Source organism: Petromyzon marinus (assembly GCF_048934315.1).
Source record: "Petromyzon marinus isolate PM22_M1 ecotype Great Lakes invasive population chromosome 70 unlocalized genomic scaffold, UKy_Petmar_22M1.pri1.0 chr70_unloc.2, whole genome shotgun sequence".
Lineage (NCBI taxonomy): Eukaryota > Metazoa > Chordata > Hyperoartia > Petromyzontiformes > Petromyzontidae > Petromyzon > Petromyzon marinus.
In genome coordinates, this window is record NW_027422604.1 from 893931 (window position 1) to 915621 (window position 21691).

The 21691-nt window shown below is 51.0% G+C and overlaps 1 protein-coding gene across 1 annotated transcript in view; it reads right to left on the reverse strand.

The window, feature by feature from the left end:
- Positions 1-21691, reverse strand: part of LOC142908107 (histone demethylase UTY-like) — a 163249-nt gene that overhangs the window by 118516 nt on the left and 23042 nt on the right. The window contains exon 3 of the mRNA XM_076058334.1: positions 1640-1748. Within this exon, the coding sequence (XP_075914449.1) occupies positions 1640-1748 (109 nt within the window). The remainder of the gene's footprint in view (positions 1-1639; positions 1749-21691) is intronic.

The window sequence follows — 21691 nt, forward strand, 5'->3', positions numbered from 1 at the left end:
CTACATCTACAGAACGTGAAGAACCAGTGGCATCTACATCTGCAGAACGTGAGGAACCAGTGGCATCTACATCTGTAGAACGTGAAGAACCAGTGGCATCTACATCTGCAGAACGTGAAGAACCAGTGGCATCTACATCTGCAGAACGTGAGGAACCAGTGGCATCTACATCTGCAGAACGTGAGGAACCAGTGGCATCTACATCTGCAGAACGTGAAGAACCAGTGGGATCTACATCTACAGAACGTGAAGAACCAGTGGCATCTACATCTGCAGAACGTGAAGAACCAGTGGCATCTACATCTACCGAACGTGAAGAACCAGTGGCATCTACATCTACAGAACGTGAAGAACCAGTGGCATCTACATCTGCAGAACGTGAGGAACCAGTGGGCATCTACATCTGTAGAACGTGAAGAACCAGTGGCATCTACATCTACAGAACGTGAAGAACCAGTTGCATCTACATCTACAGAACGTGAAGAACCAGTGGCATCTACATCTACAGAACGTAAAGAACCAGGGAAAGCCCTAATGAGCTGTATAACTATTTTTCAGAAGCGACCTGGCCATCAACAAATGATAGCTCAACCAAGGGGTTCATTCTTGTCATCATCACTTGGAAATTTAGAGCAGCAAAATACTCACGTTTTCTACAGACTCAGAGACCCATAGACCCACACTCAGAGACCCATCGAGCCACAGTGATCCAGAGAGACTCGTGTACAACCATAGAGACCCACAGAAACCCACTCATCGAGACCCATACTAAAACCAAAATATTGTATTTACCAATTTCGATTTAAAGCTTTTGTGACTGCAAGGATTCATCTTCCTTGGTTCTTTCGGTAAAGTCACGTAGAATGAGAATAAGACTGCCTCGAGACAGTCTCGTCCCTTCACCTGATGAAGGCCACTTGTGTTTGTGGCCGAAACGTCGTGAGAATTTTAGTGTTATTTTATTTTATCAATTTATTAATTTATTCTCATTCTACGTGGTGACTTTACCGAAAGAACCAAAGAAGATTATAGTTACCAGTTAAGGCCCCACTCTGAGCTTGGTCGCTCTTTTTCAGAAGCGACCTGGCCATCAACAAATAACAGCTCGACGTCATCATCATCATCACGTGGAAATTCACAGCAACAGACAAATACATCCAAAACGCGTGACGGTGATCCGACATGTGGAGGGGGAAAAAAATGGAGGGCCTGGTGAAAACTCCACGCGACCCACGGGGAGAGAGACGCAGACTCCAAAGACTCAGCGGGCGTCAGGGTCATGAACGAACCCACGACCTTCCTGCATCACCCCCTGTGGAGTAGTGACGCCCACCCCACCACCACCACCATCCCACCGCCACCCCACCACTACCACCACCCCACCGCCACCACCACCCCACCGCCACCACCACCGTCACCACCACCGTCACCACACCACCACGCCGCCACCACCACCACTCCCGCCCCACCACCACCACCCCACCGCCACCACACCACCACGCCACTACCACCACCACTCCAGCCCCACCACCACTCCCCCCCGCCCCAACACCCCTCCCACCCGCCCACCCCCCCACCCCCCACTCCAGCCACACCACCACACCCCTCCCCCCCGCCCCACACACCCCCGCCCCCTCACCTTTGGGGTACTCCTCCAGCAGCAGGTTGAGATGGCCCAGCTGACAGAACAGCCGCGGGTCGGCCTTCCCCTCGCCCTTGCGCACCAAACAGTCGTAGTATCTGAGGCCCTGTTGGTGGAGACACAACGATAAAGACGACGATCCACGCACCCCACCCCACCACACACCCCACCACGCACCCCACGCCACCACACACCCCACACACCCCCACGCACCCCCACGCACCCCCACACACCCCCACACACCCCCACGCACCCCGCAACACCACCCCACACACCCCACGCCACCACACACCCCCACGTACCCCACGCCACCACGCACCCCACCACACACCCCACGCACCCCCACACCACACACCCCACGCACCCCCACACACCCCGCCACACACCCCATGCACCCCACCACGCACCCCCACGCACCCCCACACATTGCCACCCATCGCAATGCCCAAACGATCACAAGCTCCGATGAGGACAGTTGGCTACGTACGGTGCGGAAGAAGTTCAACACACACACAGCACGGTTGGCTACGTGAAGTTCAACACACACACAGCACGGTTGGCTACGTGAAGTTCAACACACACACAGCACGGTTGGCTACGTATGGTAACAAGTTCAACACACACACAGCACGGTTGGCTACGTATGGTAAGAAGTTCAACACACACACAGCACGGTTGGCTACGTGAAGTTCAACACATACAGCACGGTTGGCTACGTGAAGTTCAACACACACACACACAGCACGGTTGGCTACGTATGGTAACAAGTTCAACACACACACAGCAAGGTTGGCTACGTGAAGTTCAACACACACACACACAGCACGGTTGGCTACGTATGGTAACAAGTTCAACACACACACACACACAGCACGGTTGGCTACATATGGTAACAAGTTCAACACACACACAGCAAGGTTGGCTACGTGAAGTTCAACACACACACACAGCATGGTTGGCTACGTATGGTAACAAGTTCAACACACACACACAGCACGGTTGGCTACATATGGTAACAAGTTCAACACACACACACAGCACGGTTGGCTACGTATGGTAACAAGTTCAACACACACACACAGCATGATTGGCTACGTATGGTAACAAGTTCAACACACACACACACTGCACGGTTGGCTACGTATGGTAACAAGTTCAACACACATGCGTACGTACAACAAACTGTTGGGGACAGCGCTGTTTGGGAGTGGCACAAACGAAGGCCGTGGCACGGTGGGCATGGGGGTGGTGGGATGGGCCAGCGCCATGCCCCGCCACCTTTTCCCCTCCACATTTAGAATCAACGGAGTATTTGGTTGAGAAAAGGTTTTCCCCTTTTTATCTGGCAACAAAACAGGTGTTAAGATTACTCTTTGGTTCTTTCGGTAAAGTCACGTAAATAAAACTAAACATAACAACGACGTTTCGATCGCAACAACAGGTGACCGTCTTCATTCACCCGAAGACGGTCGCTTGCTGTTGCGATCGAAACGTCGTTGATGTTATTTTGTCTATGACTTTAACGAAAGAACCAAAGTGCATGGATTCCTGCAGTCACGAAAGCTTCAAATCAAAATCGTGTCTGCATTAATCACAATACTTGTGGTCAGCATGCAACAAAAAAAACGTACTCTGATAACGTGATGCATCGTCCTTGAAACTGATTGGTCCACACCAGCGACAGCTTTCTTTTGAGCCTCGTCGGTGTTAGACCAGAGGACGCCAAAAGGCGCACACAGCTCAAAGACAACGCACTATCAGAGTAATGAGGGCTCGGGGTGAGCATCAATATCATGGGACCTCCTTTAGGTTTTCCCCCAAAAGGTTTCACAGTTTGGTTACTTTAACATCTCAACACAGCTGTTTTGTTGCCAGAAAAAAAGGGGAAAACCTATTCTCATATTTTGGTACTGGCAAAGGAGGTCCCATGGTCGGTCGGGTGGACAACCGAGTGAGTGGGTGGTTGGGTGGATAGCCGAGTCAGTGGGTGGTTGAGTGGTTGGTTGGGTGAATAGCTGAGTGGGCGGTTGAGTGGATAGCTGTGTGAGTGGGCAGTTGAGTGGATAGCTGTGTGAGTGGGCGGTTGAGTGGATAGCTGTGTGAGTGGGTGGTTGGGTGGATAGCTGAGTGAGTGGGCAGTTGGGTGGATAGCTGAGTGAGTGGTTAGTTGGGTGAATAGTTGAGTGAGTGGGCGGTTGAGTGGATAGCTGAGTGATCCTGCGGCTGGCTGACTGCACGTCAGTAATGAGGTTTGGTGGGTGGACAGATGTGTGAGTGCGTGGTGGGTCGGTCGTACATCTCAGTAACCGAGTGGGTGGGCGGATAGCGCAGTGAGTGTGTGTGTGCGGCGAGCTCAGCGCGCTGATTGGGTGAGCATCAGAGATGATGACTGGAGCTAGCATGGGAGATGACTGGAGCTAGCGTGAGAGATGGTGACTGGAGCTAGCGTGAGAGATGACTGGAGCTAGCGTGAGAGATGGTGACTGGAGCTAGCGTAAGAGATGTTGACTGGAGCTAGAGTGAGAGATGGTGATTGGAGCTAGCATGAGAGATGGTGACTGGAGCTAGTGTGAGTGATGACTGGACCTAGCGTGAGAGATGATGACTGGAGCTAGTGTGAGAGATGGTGACTGGAGCTAGCGTGAGAGATGACTGGACCTAGCGTGAGAGATGATGACTGGAGCTAGCGTGAGAGATGTTGACTGGAGCTAGCGTGAGAGATGTTGACTGGAGCTAGCGTGAGAGATGATAGGAGCTAGCGTGAGAGATGGTGACTGGAGCTAGCGTGAGACATGGTGACTGGAGCTGACACAGAGAGATGGTGACTGGAGCTAGCGTCAGAGATGGTGACTGGAGCTAGCGTTAGAGATGGTGACTGGAGCTAGCGTGAGAGATGTTGACTGGTGCTAGCGTGAGAGATGGTGACTGGAGCTAACGTGAGAGATGGTGACTGGAGCTAGCGTGAGAGATGTTGACTGGCGCTAGCGTGAGAGATGTTGACTGGAGCTAGCGTGAGAGATGGTGACTGGAGCTAGCGTGAGAGATGGTGACTGGAGCTAGCGTGAGAGATGTTGACTGGAGCTAGCGTGAGAGATGGTGACTGGAGCTAGCGTGAGAGATGGTGACTGGAGCTAGCGTGAGAGATGTTGACTGGAGCTGACACAGAGAGAGATGTTGACTGGAGCTGACACAGAGAGAGATGGTGACTGGGGCTAGCGTGAGAGATGGTGACTGGAGCTAGCGTGAGAGATGGTGACTGGAGCTAGCGTGAGAGATGGTGACTGGAGCTAGCGTGAGAGATGGTGACTGGAGCTGACACAGAGAGAGATGTTGACTGGAGCTGACACAGAGAGATGGTGACTGGAGCTGACACAGAGAGAGATGGTGACTGGAGCTGACATAGAGAGATGGTGACTGGAGCTGACACAGAGAGAGATGTTGACTGGAGCTAGCGTGAGAGATGGTGACTGGAGCTGACACAGAGAGAGATGGTGGCTGGAGCTAGCGTGAGAGATGGTGACTGGAGCTAGCGTGAGAGATGTTGACTGGAGCTAGCGTGAGAGATGGTGACTGGAGCTAGCGTGAGAGATGATGACTGGCGCTAGCGTGAGAGATGTTGACTGGAGCTTGCGTGAGAGATGGTGACTGGAGCTAGCGTGAGAGATGGTGACTGGAGCTGACACAGAGAGATGATGACTGGAGCTAGTGTGGGAGATGACTGGAGCTAGCGTGAGAGATGGTGACTGGAGCTAGCGAGAGAGATGGTGACTGGAGTTAGCGTGAGAGATGGTGACTGGAGCTAGCGTGAGAGATGGTGACTGGAGCTAGCGAGAGAGATGGTGACTGGAGCTAGCGAGAGAGATGGTGACTGGAGTTAGCGTGAGAGATGGTGACTGGAGCTAGCGTGAGAGATGGTGACTGGAGCTAGCATGAGAGATGGTGACTGGAGCTGACACAGAGAGATGTTGACTGGAGCTAGCGTGAGAGATGGTGACTGGAGCTAGCGTGAGAGATGATGACTGGAGCTAGAGTGAGAGATGGTGACTGGAGCTGACACAGAGAGATGATGACTCGAGCTAGCGTGAGAGATGACTGGAGCTAGCGTGAGAGATGTTGACTGGAGCTAGCGTGAGAGATGTTGACTGGAGCTAGCGTGAGAGATGTTGACTGGAGCTAGCGTGAGAGATGGTGACTGGAGCTGACACAGAGAGAGATGATGACTGGAGCTGACACAGAGAGAGATGGTGACTGGAGCTAGCGTGAGAGATGTTGACTGGAGCTGACACAGAGAGAGATGGTGACTGGAGCTGACACAGAGAGAGATGGTGACTGGAGCTAGCGTGAGAGATGGTGACTGGAGCTGACACAGAGAGATGGTGACTGGAGCTGACACAGAGAGAGATGGTGACTGGAGCTAGCGTGAGAGATGGTGACTGGAGCTGACACAGAGAGATGGTGACTGGAGCTGACACAGAGAGATGGTGACTGGAGCTAGCGTGAGAGATGGTGACTGGAGCTGACACAGAGAGATGGTGACTGGAGCTGACACAGAGAGATGGTGACTGGAGCTGACACAGAGAGATGGTGACTGGAGCTGACACAGAGAGAGATGGTGACTGGAGCTGACACAGAGAGAGATGGTGACTGGAGCTAGCGTGAGAGATGTTGACTGGAGCTGACACAGAGAGATGTTGACTGGAGCTGACACAGAGAGAGATGGTGACTGGAGCTGACACAGAGAGATGGTGACTGGAGCTGACACAGAGAGATGGTGACTGGAGCTGACACAGAGAGAGATGGTGACTGGAGCTGACACAGAGAGAGATGGTGACTGGAGCTGACATAGAGAGATGGTGACTGGAGCTAGCGTGAGAGATGGTGACTGGAGCTAGCGTGAGAGATGGTGACTGGAGCTGACACAGAGAGATGGTGACTGGAGCTGACACAGAGAGATGGTGACTGGAGCTGACACAGAGAGAGATGGTGACTGGAGCTGACACAGAGAGAGATGGTGACTGGAGCTGACACAGAGAGAGATGGTGACTGGAGCTAGCGTGAGAGATGGTGACTGGAGCTGACACAGAGAGAGATGGTGACTGGAGCTAGCGTGAGAGATGATGACTGGAGCTGACACAGAGAGAGATGGTGACTGGAGCTGACACAGAGAGAGATGGTGACTGGAGCTGACACAGAGAGAGATGTTGACTGGAGCTAGCGTGAGAGATGGTGACTGGAGCTAGCGTGAGAGATGGTGACTGGAGCTAGCGTGAGAGATGGTGACTGGAGCTGACACAGAGAGAGATGGTGACTGGAGCTGACACAGAGAGATGGTGACTGGAGCTGACACAGAGAGAGATGGTGACTGGAGCTGACACAGAGAGAGATGGTGACTGGAGCTGACATAGAGAGATGGTGACTGGAGCTAGCGTGAGAGATGATGACTGGAGCTAGCGTGAGAGATGTTGACTGGAGCTAGCGTGAGAGATGGTTACTGGAGCTAGCGTGAGAGATGATGACTGGAGCTGACACAGAGAGAGATGGTGACTGGAGCTGACACAGAGAGATGGTGACTGGAGCTGACACAGAGAGAGATGGTGACTGGAGCTAGCGTGAGAGATGGTGACTGGAGCTGACATAGAGAGAGATGATGACTGGAGCTAGCGTGAGAGATGGTTACTGGAGCTAGCGTGAGAGATGATGACTGGAGCTGACACAGAGAGAGCTGGTGACTGGAGCTAGCGTGAGAGATGGTGACTGGAGCTAGCGTGAGAGATGGTGACTGGAGCTGACACAGAGAGATGATGACTGGAGCTAGCGTGAGAGATGGTGACTGGAGCTAGCATGAGAGATGGTGACTGGAGCTAGCGTGAGAGATGGTGACTGGAGCTGACACAGAGAGATGGTGACTGGAGCTGACACAGAGAGATGGTGACTGGAGCTAGCGTGAGAGATGGTGACTGGAGCTGACACAGAGAGATGGTGACTGGAGCTAGCGTGAGAGATGGTGACTGGAGCTGACACAGAGAGAGATGGTGACTGGAGCTAGCGTGAGAGATGGTGACTGGAGCTAGCGTGAGAGATGGTGACTGGAGCTAGCGTGAGAGATGTTGACTGGAGCTAGCGTGAGAGATGGTGACTGGAGCTGACACAGAGAGATGGTGACTGGAGCTGACACAGAGAGAGATGGTGACTGGAGCTGACACAGAGAGATGGTGACTGGAGCTAGCGTGAGAGATGACTGAAGCTAGCGTGAGAGATGACTGGAGCTAGCGTGAGAGATGTTGACTGGAGCTAGCGTGAGAGATGTTGACTGGAGCTAGCGTGAGAGATGTTGACTGGAGCTAGCGTGAGAGATGTTGACTGGAGCTAGCGTGAGAGATGGTAACTGGAGCTAGCGTGAGAGATGGTTACTGGAGCTAGCGTGAGAGATGGTTACTGGAGCTAGCGTGAGAGATGGTGACTGGAGCTAGCGTGAGAGATGGTGACTGGAGCTGACACAGAGAGAGATGTTGACTGGAGCTGACACAGAGAGAGATGGTGACTGGAGCTGACACAGAGAGAGATGTTGACTGGAGCTGACACAGAGAGAGATGTTGACTGGAGCTAGCGTGAGAGATGGTGACTGGAGCTAGCGTGAGACATGGTGACTGGAGCTGACACAGAGAAAGATGGTGACTGGAGCTGACACAGAGAGAGATGGTGACTGGAGCTAGCATGAGAGATGGTGACTGGAGCTAGCATGAGAGATGGTGACTGGAGCTAGCGTGAGAGATGATGACTGGAGCTAGCGTGAGAGATGGTGACTGGAGCTAGCGTGAGAGATGGTGACTGGAGCTGACACAGAGAGATGATGACTGGAGCTGACACAGAGAGAGATGTTGACTGGAGCTAGCATGAGAGATGGTGACTGGAGCTAGCATGAGAGATGGTGACTGGAGCTAGCGTGAGAGATGATGACTGGAGCTAGCGTGAGAGATGGTGACTGGAGCTAGCGTGAGAGATGGTGACTGGAGCTGACACAGAGAGAGATGGTGACTGGAGCTGACACAGAGAGAGATGGTGACTGGAGCTGACACAGAGAGAGAGTGGCGGCGACGGCGCGTGTCGAGAGTCTAAACCGCGATGGGGAAGAGTGAGAGAGTGAGGAAATCCAGAGGGAGGGGTGGAGAGAGAGAGGGGGTGGAGAGAGAGGGTGTGGGTGGAGAGAGGGTGGAGAGAGAGGGGGGTGGAGAGGGGGTGGAGAGAGAGGGTGGAGAGAGAGGGGGTGGAGAGGGAGGGTGGAGAGAGAGGCGGTGGAGAGGGGGTGGAGAGAGAGGGTGGAGAGAGAGAGGGGGGTGGAGAGGGGGTGGAGAGAGAGAGAGGGGGGTGGAGAGGGGGTGGAGAGGTGGGTGGAGAGAGAGGGGGGGTGGAGAGAAAGAGAGGGTGGGTGGAGAGGGGGTGGAGAGAGAAATGGGTGGAGAGAGAGGGGGTGGGTGGAGAGAGGGGGTGGAGAGAGGGGGTGGAGAGGAGGTGGATAGAGAGAGGAGAGGGCGTGTAGAAAGAGAGGGGGTGGAGAGAGAGGGTGGAGAGGGGGTGGAGAGAGAGGGGGTGGAGAGAGAGAGGGGGGTGGAGAGAGAGTGGGTGGAGAGAGAGAGGGTGGAGAGGGGGTGGAGAGAGAGGGGGTGGGTGGAGAGAGGGGGTGGAGAGGGGGTGGAGAGAGAGGGCGTGTAGACAGAGAGGGGGTGGAGAGAGAGGGTGGAGAGGGGGTGGAGAGAGAGGGGGCTGGAGAGAGAGAGGGGGTGGAGAGAGAGGGGGTGGATAGAGAGAGAGGGCGTGTAGAAAGAGAGGGGGTGGAGAGAGAGGGGGTGGGTGGAGGGGGTGGAGAGAGAGGGGGTGGGTGGAGGGGGTGGAGAGAGAGGAGGGTAGGAGAGAGAGGGGGTGGGTGGAGAGGTGGAGAGAGAGGGGGTGGAGAGGGGGTGGAGAGAGAGAGGGTTGGTGGAGAGAGAGGGGGTGGAGAGAGAGGGTGGAGAGAGAGAGAGGGGGTGGAGAGAGAGAGGGGGTGGAGAGAGAGGGGGTGGAGAGAGAGGGGGTGGAGAGAGAGGGTGGAGAGAGAGAGGGGGTGGAGAGAGAGGGGGTGGAGAGAGAGGGGGTGGAGAGAGAGAGGGGGTGGAGAGAGAGAGGGGGTGGAGAGAGAGAGGGGGTAGATAGGGGGTGGAGAGAGAGAGGGGGTGGAGAGAGAGGGGGTGGAGAGGGAGCTGTGCAGAGTGGGGAGAGAGACACGGCCAGAGAGAGTTGTGAATACGACAGAAAATAATAAATATATAATGGGGTGACGCAAGTGTGATGGAACCAAGGCAGAGGCATGGCAGTGCGTGTGTTTATGTATTTGCGTCTTTATTTTATTTTGCGTGTTCACGTGAGTGTTCGTTTGGCTATTTGTGTGTTTGAGTGTGAGTGGCCTTCACGTGCACCTAGCCTGGCACAAGCGGCGTGGTGACGTCACCGCCACTTAGTGGCGAATGGCGGTTGTTGTTGTGTCACTGTGTGTGTGTGTCACTGTGTGTGTGTGTCACTGTGTGTGTGTGTGTGTCAGTGTGTGTGTGTGTGTCAGTGTGTGTGTGTGTGTCACTGTGTGTGTGTGTGTGTCACTGTGTGTGTGTGTGTCACTGTGTGTGTGTGTCAGTGTCACTGTGTGTGTGTGTCAGTGTCACTGTGTGTGTGTGTCAGTGTCACTGTGTGTGTGTGTCACTGTGTGTGTGTGTCACTGTGTGTGTGTCACTGTGTGTGTGTCACTGTGTGTGTCACTGTGTCACTGTGTGTGTGTCACTGTGTGTGTGTCACTGTGTGTGTGTCACTGTGTGTGTGTGCGTGTCACTGTGTGTGTGTGCGTGTCACTGTGTGTGTGCATGTCACTGTGTGTGTGTGTGTCACTGTGTGTGTGTCACTGTGTGTGTCTCACTGTGTCTCACTGTGTGTGTGTCACTGTGTGTGTGTCACTGTGTGTGTCACTGTGTGTGTCACTGTGTGTGTGTCTCACTGTGTGTGCGTCACTGTGTGTGTGTCACTGTGTGTTCAGTTTCAGTTTAGATTATTTTGGTATAGCCCTGTGAGCCATTCGGCTCTTGAATCGGGTGCAACCACAACAAACAAAAAACAAAAACGCGAACAAGAAAACATCTTAAAGTGACTTTGTGTGACTGTGCAAACAGAAAGTCCATGAAAAAAAACATCAAAATATTCCTGAAGAAAGCATCGTACACCAACGCTGTGTGCAAAAACTCCCAGTGGGATGCAAGTCAAACAACAACAACAACCACCACAAGACAACTTAGATTAAAGCCATCAGTCTAACTCCGTACTACAACAAAACAAACATGGCCAACCCAAAAAACGTTTTCGAAATCACGAAAAAATAAAGCCATATTTGCAACGTAACAGTGATCAAAGGGACTGACTGAATTTTTAACAATAAACTACATAAATAACATGTAACACCAAATCCTAGAGCCATAGCTAGCTGAATGAGTCACTCCACAAACAACAGGAGCATCGGTCGGAGTATCAAATTTTTCAATGCACCTTTAAGATCACAGCACGCTAAATCAAAACACAGATAATACTTTGCAGCGTCGTCCTGAGCGAAAACATTTTATTTTATTTTAGGCCACTGAATAGCAGTGGCAGCTAGGGGTGTACAACTCCTCTAGAGCAGTTTTGAGTGAAGATCTCATCGTTAGCGATTCAAGTTGCAGTTTATTGGCAATAGCATTCCAGACCCTGGGGGCATCAATAGCAAAGGCCCTTCCTCCAGTTTTTGTACGGCAATAGGGAATGTGAAACTGGTAAATGAGCGAAGACCTGAGGTCAAATTTGTTCTTTGAAACAGAGAGGAGATCCAGCAGGTAGTCTGCGGATTGTTTTGTGGGTGTGCACGTGTGTCACTGTGTGTGTGTGTCGTGTGTGTGCACGTGTGTGTGCACGTGTGTGTGCACGTGTGTGTGCACGTGTGTGTGCACGTGTGAGTGCACGTGTGAGTGCACGTGTGAGTGCACGTGTGTGTGTGCACGTGTGTGCGTGCACGTGTGTGTGCGTGCACGTGTGTGTGTGGGGGAGCGGTGGTGCAGCGGTTAGCGCTACGAACCCGGCGACCCGAGTTCGATTCCCGCTCACGGCCACCAACACCGCCGGTGACGAGCATCTGAAACCGGCCCTGGGCCTCCCCTAGGTCGACTCAGCCTCACAATGAGAACCTGGTAGCAAACATCGCCCACTGGGGAGACAAAGACAGCCGGGCGTGGTAGCCGGCCACCCACCCCCCCTTTTGGGCCACAGTGCCAGCAGCCTTCATAGGTGCTGCTACTGGCTAACAGCACTTGCCCCAAGTGTCTGCTAAAAGGCTACACGGGGGATCTTTGTCTTTGGAGCTGACCACCCACTCCATCATGTGCCGTGCCTAGAGCCTTCATAGGTGGTGGTGCTGCTGCTGTTACTCGCTCCTACTAACACAGCACTAGCCCCACACTAACCTCCTGGAGGCTGTGTGCGCGCACGTGTAACCGTGTACGTGTGTGTGTGTACGCGTACATACGTGTGTGCTGAAAGCCTTCATTAATAATTAACGTTGTTGTTGAAGGCATTTTGAGGGGGCAGTGGTGAGTGAGGTTAGCGTGGAGGCAGTGGTGAGTGTGGTGAGTGCAGAGGAAAGTGGTGAGTGCGGAGGCAGCGGTGAGCGTGGAGGCAGTGGTGAGTGTGGTGAATGTGGTGAATGTGGTGAGTGTGGTGAGTGTGGCGAGCGTGGCGAGCGTGGTGAGTGTGGCGAGTGTGGCGAGTGTGGCGAGCGTGGAGACAGTGGTGAGTGTGGCGAGTGTGGTGAGTGTGGAGGCAGTGGTGAGTGTGGTGAGTGTGGTGAGCGTGGAGGCAGTGGTGAGTGTGGAGAGTGTGGCGAGTGTGGAGGCAGTGGTGAGTGTGGTGAGCGTGGTGAGCGTGGAGGCAGTGCTGAGTGTGGTGAGTGTGGTGAGCGTGGAGGTAGTGGTGAGTGTGGTGAGTGTGGTGAGTGTGGTGAGCATGGAGGCAGTGGTGAGTGTGGCGAGTGTGGTGAGCGTGGAGGCAGTGGTGAGTGTGGTGAGCGTGGTGAGTGTGGTGAGCGTGGAGGCAGTGGTGAGTGTGGTGAGTGTGGTGAGCGTGGAGGTAGTGGTGAGTGTGGTGAGTGTGGTGAGTGTGGTGAGCGTGGAGGCAGTGGTGAGTGTGGTGAGCGTGGAGGTAGTGGTGAGTGTGGTGAGTGTGGTGAGCGTGGAGGAAGTGGTGAGTGTGGTGAGCGTCGAGGCAGTGGTGAGCGTGGAGGCAGTGGTGAGTGTGGTGAGCGTGGTGAGTGTGGTGAGTGTGGTGAGCATGGAGGCAGTGGTGAGTGTGGTGAGCGTGGAGGCAATGGTGAGCGTGGAGGTAGTGGTGAGTGTGGTGAGTGTGGTGAGCGTGGAGGCAGTGGTGAGTGTGGTGAGTGTGGTGAGTGTGGTGAGTGTGGTGAGCGTGGAGGCAGTGGTGAGCGTGGAGGCAGTAGTGAGTGTGGTGAGTGTGGCGAGTGTGGTGAGTGTGGAGGCAGTAGTGAGTGTTGTGAGCGTTCAGTAGACATTGCGATTTGATTTGCGATTAAATTTGTTCAAGTCAAGCTTCAGTTCAATATGCACTGTGAATCGATGTAAAACACGTGATGGAGCGTTACCACGTGATACCATCAACATATGCAGCACTGCTCTATATATTATAACGCAAAGATGAGACCTTAAAAGACATGAATTGCTTCCAGCATGCATTTGCTCAAATGTTTTAATTGAAATAGAACAATAAAAACAGAGCACCTGTTAAGTTATAATAATACAAAAATAATAAAACAATCCCAATAAGAAATCAATAAGACTTTTCAAATCGCAAACAACAAAAAAATCGCAGCCTCTGCGATTTGCTAAATAGCACCGTTTCAAATTACGATTAATCGATTTGAAATCGATTAATCGTTCAGCCCGACTGTGGAGTGGCTCTTTATTTCAGAAGCGACCCTGGCCATCACAAATGATCACTCGGCGAAGTTGCGGATTGTCGTCATCGTCATCACGTGGGCAGTGACGCAGTGACGTCGATTCTGAAAGTGGAAGGAAAAATCGGAGGACCCAGAGAAAAATCCACGCCACCACGAGAGCGAGAGAGCGAGACGCAGACTCAAAATACACAGCAGCAGCAGCAGGCATCGTCAGAGTCGGGATCGAACCCACGAACTCCTGCACACCAGGCGAGGTAGTCAACATCTCCTGGCCACCGTGATGATGATGAGAGAGACAAACTCCTAATATACAGCAAGAGTCAGGAGTCGGGATCGAACCCACGACCTCCTGCACACCAGGCGAGGTAGTTAACATCTCCTGGCCACCGTGATGATGATGAGAGAGACAAACTCCAAATATACAGCAAGAGTCAGGAGTCGGGATCGAACCCACGACCACCTGCGTACCAGGCGAGGTAGTTAACACCTTGTAGCCACCGTGGCGATGATGAGAGAGACAAACTCCTAATATACAGCAAGAGTCAGGAGTCGGGATCGAACCCACGACCTCCTGCACACCAGGCGAGGTAGTTAACATCTCGCTAAATACAGGCATAGGTCAAGGTCAGGATTGAACGCACGACCACCTGCACACCAGGCGAGGTAGTTAGCATCTCCTAGCCACCGGGATGATGATGAGAGACGCAATCCCCAAATATACAGCAGGAGTTAGGAGTCGGGATCGAACCCACGACCTCCTGCAGACCAGGCGAGGTAGTTAACATCTCCTAGCCACCGTGATGATGATGAGAGACAAACTCCAAATATACAGCAGGTGTCAGGATCGAACCCACGACCACCTGCATACCAGGCGAGGTAGTTTACATCTCGTAGTCACCGTGATGATGAGAGAGAGACAAACTCCAAATAAACAGGTGTCAGGTGTCAGGATCGAACCCACGATCTCCTGCACACCAGGCGAGGTAGTTAACATCTCCTAGCCACCATGATGATGAGAGAGACAAATTCCAAATATACAGCAGGTGTCAGGAGTCAGGATCGAACCCACGATCTCCTGCACACCAGGCGAGGTAGCCAACATCTCGCTAAATACAGGCATAGGTCAAGGTCGGGATCGAACCCACGACCTCCTGCACACCAGGCGAGGTAGTCAACATCTCCTAGCCACCGTGTTGAGAGAGACAAACTCCAAATATACAGCAGGAGTTAGGAGTCGGGATCGAACCCACGACCTCCTGCACACCGGGCGAGGTAGTCAACATCTCGCTAAATACAGGCATAGGTCAAGGTCAGGATCGAACCCACGACCTCCTGCACACCGGGCGAGGTAGTCAACATCTCGCTAAATACAGGCATAGGTCAAGGTCAGGATCGAACCCACGACCTTCTGCATACCGGGCGAGGTAGTCAACATCGCCTAGCCACCGTGATGATGATGATGAGGCAAGAAGAGGACTCCTCCGAGCCTCCACCATTCACCCCCACCCAACACCCCCACCGAAGCGAGAGGACCCCGGCGTAAACACGTCCACACACCCCCCCCCCGTGTCCAAACAACTCGCATCGCTTTTGAGAAAACAAGTTCATGCCTGGGTGCGCTTCGCCTGGTAGGATGTGGATGATGGTGTGGTGTTGTACAGCGTGTTGCTGAGAATTTGCAACAACGATAGCACGACAAACGCTGTGTCTCTGGGGGGGGGGGTGTCTGCTCGACCACCCGGAGAAGATTCCAGGCGTAGCGTTGACAACGCTAGCGAACGAGCGGGGAGAATCTCTGACTTCTTGAAGATGTTAACGTTACATTCGTTATCACGTCCACAGTGTATTATGATCCGTTCTTTTTACATTAACAATATTTTTAAAAAAACTTTTTTAAAACACGCTTTTATAAAATGTCAACACCGCTACACGTGAGCAATTCAACACCGCTACACCTGAGCAATTCAACACCGCTCCACCTGAACAATTCAACACCGCTCCACCTGAACAATTCAACACCGCTACACCTGAACAATTCAACACCGCTACACCTGAGCAATTCAACACCGCTCCACCTGAACAATTCAACACCGCTACACCTGAACAATTCAACACCGCTACACCTGAGCAATTCAACGCCGCTACACCTGAACAATTCAACACCGCTCCACCTGAACAATTCAACACCGCTACACCTGAGCAATTCAACGCCGCTACACCTGAACAATTCAACACCGCTACACCTGAACAACTCAACACCGCTACACCTGAGCAATTCGACACCGCTACAACTGAACAATTCGACACCACTGTACCTGAACAATTCAACGCCGCTACACCTGAGCAATTCAACACCGCTACACCTGAGCAATTCAACACCGCTACACCTGAGCAATTCAACACCGCTACACCTGAACAATTCAACACCGCTACACCTGAGCAATTCAACACTGCTACACCTGAGCAATTCAACACCACTGCACCTGAACAGTTCAACACCACTGCACCTGAACAATTCAACACGGCTGCACCTGAACAATTCAACCCGACTCAACACTAACACACTCAACACTGTAACACTAACACACTCAACACTGTAACACTAACACACTCAACACTGTAACACTAACACACTCAACACTGTAACACTAACACACTCAACACTGTAACACTAACACACTCAACACTGTAACACTAACACACTCAACACTGTAACACTAACACACTCAACACTGTAACACTAACACACTCAACACTGTAACACTAACAGACTCAACACTGTAACACTAACAGACTCAACACTGTAACACTAACACACTCAACACTGTAACACTAACAGACTCAACACTGTAACACTAACACACTCAACACTGTAACACTAACACACTCAACACTGTAACACTAACACACTCAACACTGTAACACTAACACACTCAACACTGTAACACTAACACACTCAACGCTGTAACACTAACACACTCAACACTGTAACACTAACACACTCAACACTGTAACACACAGACTCAACACTGTAACACACAGCCTCAACACTAACACACTCACTGTAACACACTCACTGTAACACACTCACTGTAACACACAGACTCAACACTGTAACACACTCAACACTGTAACACGCTCAACACTGTAACACGCAGACTCAACACTGTAACACACAGACTCAACACTGTAACACACAGACTCAACACTGTAACACTAACACACTCAACACTGTAACACACAGACTCAACACTAACACACAGACTCAACACTGTAACGACACAGACTCAACACTGTAACACTAACACACTCAACACTGTAACACAGACTCAACACTGTAACACGCAGACTCAACACTGTAACACGCAGACTCAACACTAACACACAGACTCAACACTGTAACACACAGACTCAACAATGTAACACACAGACTCAACACTAACACACAGACTTAGCACTGTAACACAGACTCAACACTGTAACACACAGACTCAACACTGTAACACACAGACTCAACACTAACACACAGACTCAACACTAACACACAGACTCAACACTAACACACAGACTCAGCACTGTAACACAGACTCAGCACTGTAACACAGACTCAACACTGTAACACAGACTCAACACTGTAACACAGACTCAACACTGTACCACACAGACTCAACACTAACACACAGACTCAACACTGTAACACAGACTCAACACTGTACCACAGACTCAACACTGTACCACAGACTCAACACTAACACACAGACTCAACACTGTAACAGACTCAACACTGTAACAGACTCAACACTGTAACACAGACTCAACACTGTACCACACAGACTCAACACTGTAACAGACTCAACACTAACACACAGACTCAACACTGTAACACACAGACTCAACACTAACACGCAGACTCAACACTGTAACACACAGACTCAACACTGTAACACACAGACTCAACACTAACACACATACTCAACACTGTAACACACAGACTCAACACTGTAACACAGACTCAACACTGTAACACGCAGACTCAACACTGTAACACACTGACTGTAACACACACACTCAACACTGTAACACAGACTCAACACTGTAACACACAGACTCAACACTGTAACACAGACTCAACACTGCAACACACAGACTCAACACTGCAACACACAGACTCAACACTGTAACACACAGACTCAACACTGTAACACACAGACTCAACACTGTAACACACAGACTCAACACTGTAACACACAGACTCAACACTAACACAGACTCAACACTGTAACACACAGACTCAGCACTAACACACAGACTCAGCACTGTAACACAGACTCAACACTGTAACAGACTCAACACTGTAACACACAGACTCAACACTAACACACAGACTCAACACTGTAACACACAGACTCAACACTGTAACACACAGACTCAACACTGTAACACAGACTCAACACTGCAACACACAGACTCAACACTGTAACACACAGACTCAACACTGTAACACACAGACTCAACACTGTAACACACAGACTCAACACTGTAACACACAGACTCAACACTAACACAGACTCAACACTGTAACACACAGACTCAACACTAACACACAGACTCAGCACTAACACACAGACTCAGCACTGTAACACAGACTCAACACTGTAACAGACTCAACACTGTAACACACAGACTCAACACTAACACACAGACTCAACACTGTAACACACAGACTCAACACTGTAACACACAGACTCAACACTGTAACACACAGACTCAACACTGTAACACACAGACTCAACACTGTAACACACTCACTGTAACACACAGACTCAACACTAACACACTCACTGTGAAATGTACCGTACTAGTAACGGAAGAACTTCCCGACTCCAGGAAGTGGCCCCGAAGCTTGCCACGACGCAAGGGGACCGTGGCCAATCACAGGCAACGTCAGTTGAGCGTGGACAATTAGGCCCAAGACGAAACATAACACATTAAAAAGAACGTTTAAAAATAAATATTTTTTTTTATATATTTTATGATAGAATATGGTATTGTCATCAGTATGCCATAAGTATGCTAAGTTTGCAGTCGATACCACATTGGGAAGTGGGTTACAATTGAGTTACACGATTTGAGGAGTTCAAAGCAAGCGTGTAAAAACGATAGTCCCGTAAAAAGTGTTAACGTTAAGTCTCAAGCACCCTGTGTTTGTATGTGTCTGGTGATTTGTTTACCTTATTCGTGTGTTGTGTAATGGTGTTTTGCTGTTGCGACGTTCTGACCCCGTGCACCGACTGGGCGTCTGTGAAAAAGAGCTTTACAGCTCATCGGATTTCTCCTGCAGTATAAATAAAGATTCTGATTGTGTGTTGCCTGTACATGCAACAATAATAAAGACAAAAACGCCCCCCCCCACCGCGTATCGTCTTAACAGCAAACCAATATCGATCTTGCCCGTGCCAGGCGCGGTGCACTTTGAGCCTATCACGTGAAGTGTCGAAGGCTCGCTGTCACAAGACAGAACCTGCAGGTGCCATGGGTAGATCCACTGAGATGACTGGCAGATGCATCAGCTATGCCCCCTACTGTGCCAGGCTAGGTGCAGGAGGTTACGGGACAGACCCTGCAGGTGCCATGGGTAGATCCACTGAGATGACTGGCAGATGCATCAGCTATGCCCCCTACTGTGCCAGGCTAGGTGCAGGAGGTCACGGGACAGACCCTGCAGGTGGCCATGGGTAGATCGACTGAGATGACTGGCAGATGCATCAGCTGTGCCCCCAACTGTGCCAGGCTAGGTGCAGCAGGTTACGGGACAGACCCTGCAGGTGCCATGGGTTGATCGAATGCGATGACTGGCAGATGCATCAGCTGTGCCCCCAACTGTGGCAAACAGCATACACCGGCACATACAAACCCATCCACCTACTTGAAAGATCCCACATGTAGCCTTCACTCATCAGACCGTTTAACACTTCGGCTTTCACGGCCAACAATATCCACAAGAGAGGTTTATTGGGTGAGATCGCGTAAATATGTCGTAAAACCCGCCAGCACACAACACGTGCAATTAGCAAGGGGTTTGTCACGTGACCAGAACGTGGCCAATTCGTTACTAGTACAGCACTAACCAGGTGCTGTGTGTTGGAGAGTTAAACCCACTACTATATTTACAATTCGTTACTAGTACAGCACTAACCGGTTGCTGTGTGTTGGAGAGCCAAGCCACAGTATTTACAATCTGAGTACGACGTTTCGTCAGTAATTACAACAAGCTTCATCAGGAGACAGATTTGGTGACAGCCAGATTTGGCTGTGTCGGGTGGTGGCCGAGTTAATGACACGTTTATAGATTTACGCGATCTACACCAAAAAAACTGTGCTATGAACTTCATCAGACTGTTTGGGCAAATGCTGTCAGCGAGCAGCACCTATGAGGGCTACCGGCACTGTGGCACACGAGGGGGTGGGTGACCGGCACCACGCTCAACTAAATCTACACTCTCTCACACACCCAGCTAAATCAACACTCTCACACACACCCAGCTAAATCAACACTCTCACACACACCCAGCTAAATCAACACTCTCACACACACCCGGCTAAATCACTCTCACAAACACGCGGCTAAATCAACACTCTCACACACACACACGGCTAAATCAAACACTCACACACACCCGGCTAAATCACTCTCTCAAACACGCGGCTAAATCAACACTCACACACCCAGCTAAATCAACACTCTCACACACACCCGGCTAAATCAACACTCTCACACACACCCGGCTAAATCAACACTCTCACACACACCCGGCTAAATCACTCTCTCAAACACGCGGCTAAATCAACACACACACACGGCTAAATCAACACTCTCACACACACCCGGCTAAATCACTCTCTCAAACACGCGGCTAAATGAACACTCTCACACACACACGGCTAAATCAACACTCTCACACACACCCGGCTAAATCAACTCTCTCACACACCCGGCTAAATCAACTCTCTCACACACCCGGCAAACTCAACACCTGTATTTCAACACACTCGCTCCCATGTAGTTCAACACACTCACTCCTGTGTAGTTCAACTCACACCCAACTCTCTCACGCGACCAAATCACATTCTCATCGAAGTAAATGTACAGTATTTACAGTATGTATGTAGAACTTCCGTTGCGCCGTACGTAGCCAACCATGCGAATTCACCACACGCAGCGTTGTACAATTCAACACCGCTACACCTGAACAATTCAACACCGCTACACCTGAACAATTCAACACCGCTACACCTGAACAATTCAACAACGCTACACCTGAACAATTCAACACCGCTACACCTGAACAATTCAACACCGCTACACCTGAACAATTCAACACCGCTACACCTGAACAATTCAACACCGCTACACCTGAACAATTCAACACCGCTACACCTGAACAATTCAACACCACTTCACCTGAACAATTCAACACCACTACACCTGAACAATTCAACACCACTTCACCTGAACAATTCAACACCACTTCCGCTGAACAATTCAACACCGCTACACCTGAACAAGTCAACACCGCTACACCTGAACAAGTCAACACCGCTACACCTGAACAAGTCAACACCGCTACACCTGAACAATTCAACACCGCTGCACCTGAACAAATCAACACCGCTACACCTGAGCAATTCAACATCGCTACACCTGAGCAATGCAACACCGCTACACCTGAACAATTCAACACCGCTACACCTGAACAAATCAACACCGCTACACCTGAGCAATTCAACACCACTGCACATAAACAAGTCAACACACTGTACCTGAACAATTCAACACCACTGACCCATAACTATTCAACACCACTGCACCTGAACAATTCAACCTGACTCAACACTAACACACTCAACACTGTAACACAGACTCAACACTGTAACACAAACTCAACACTGTAACACAGACTCAACACTAACACACAGACTCAACACTGTAACACACAGACTCAACACTAACACACTCAACACTGTAACAGACAGACTCA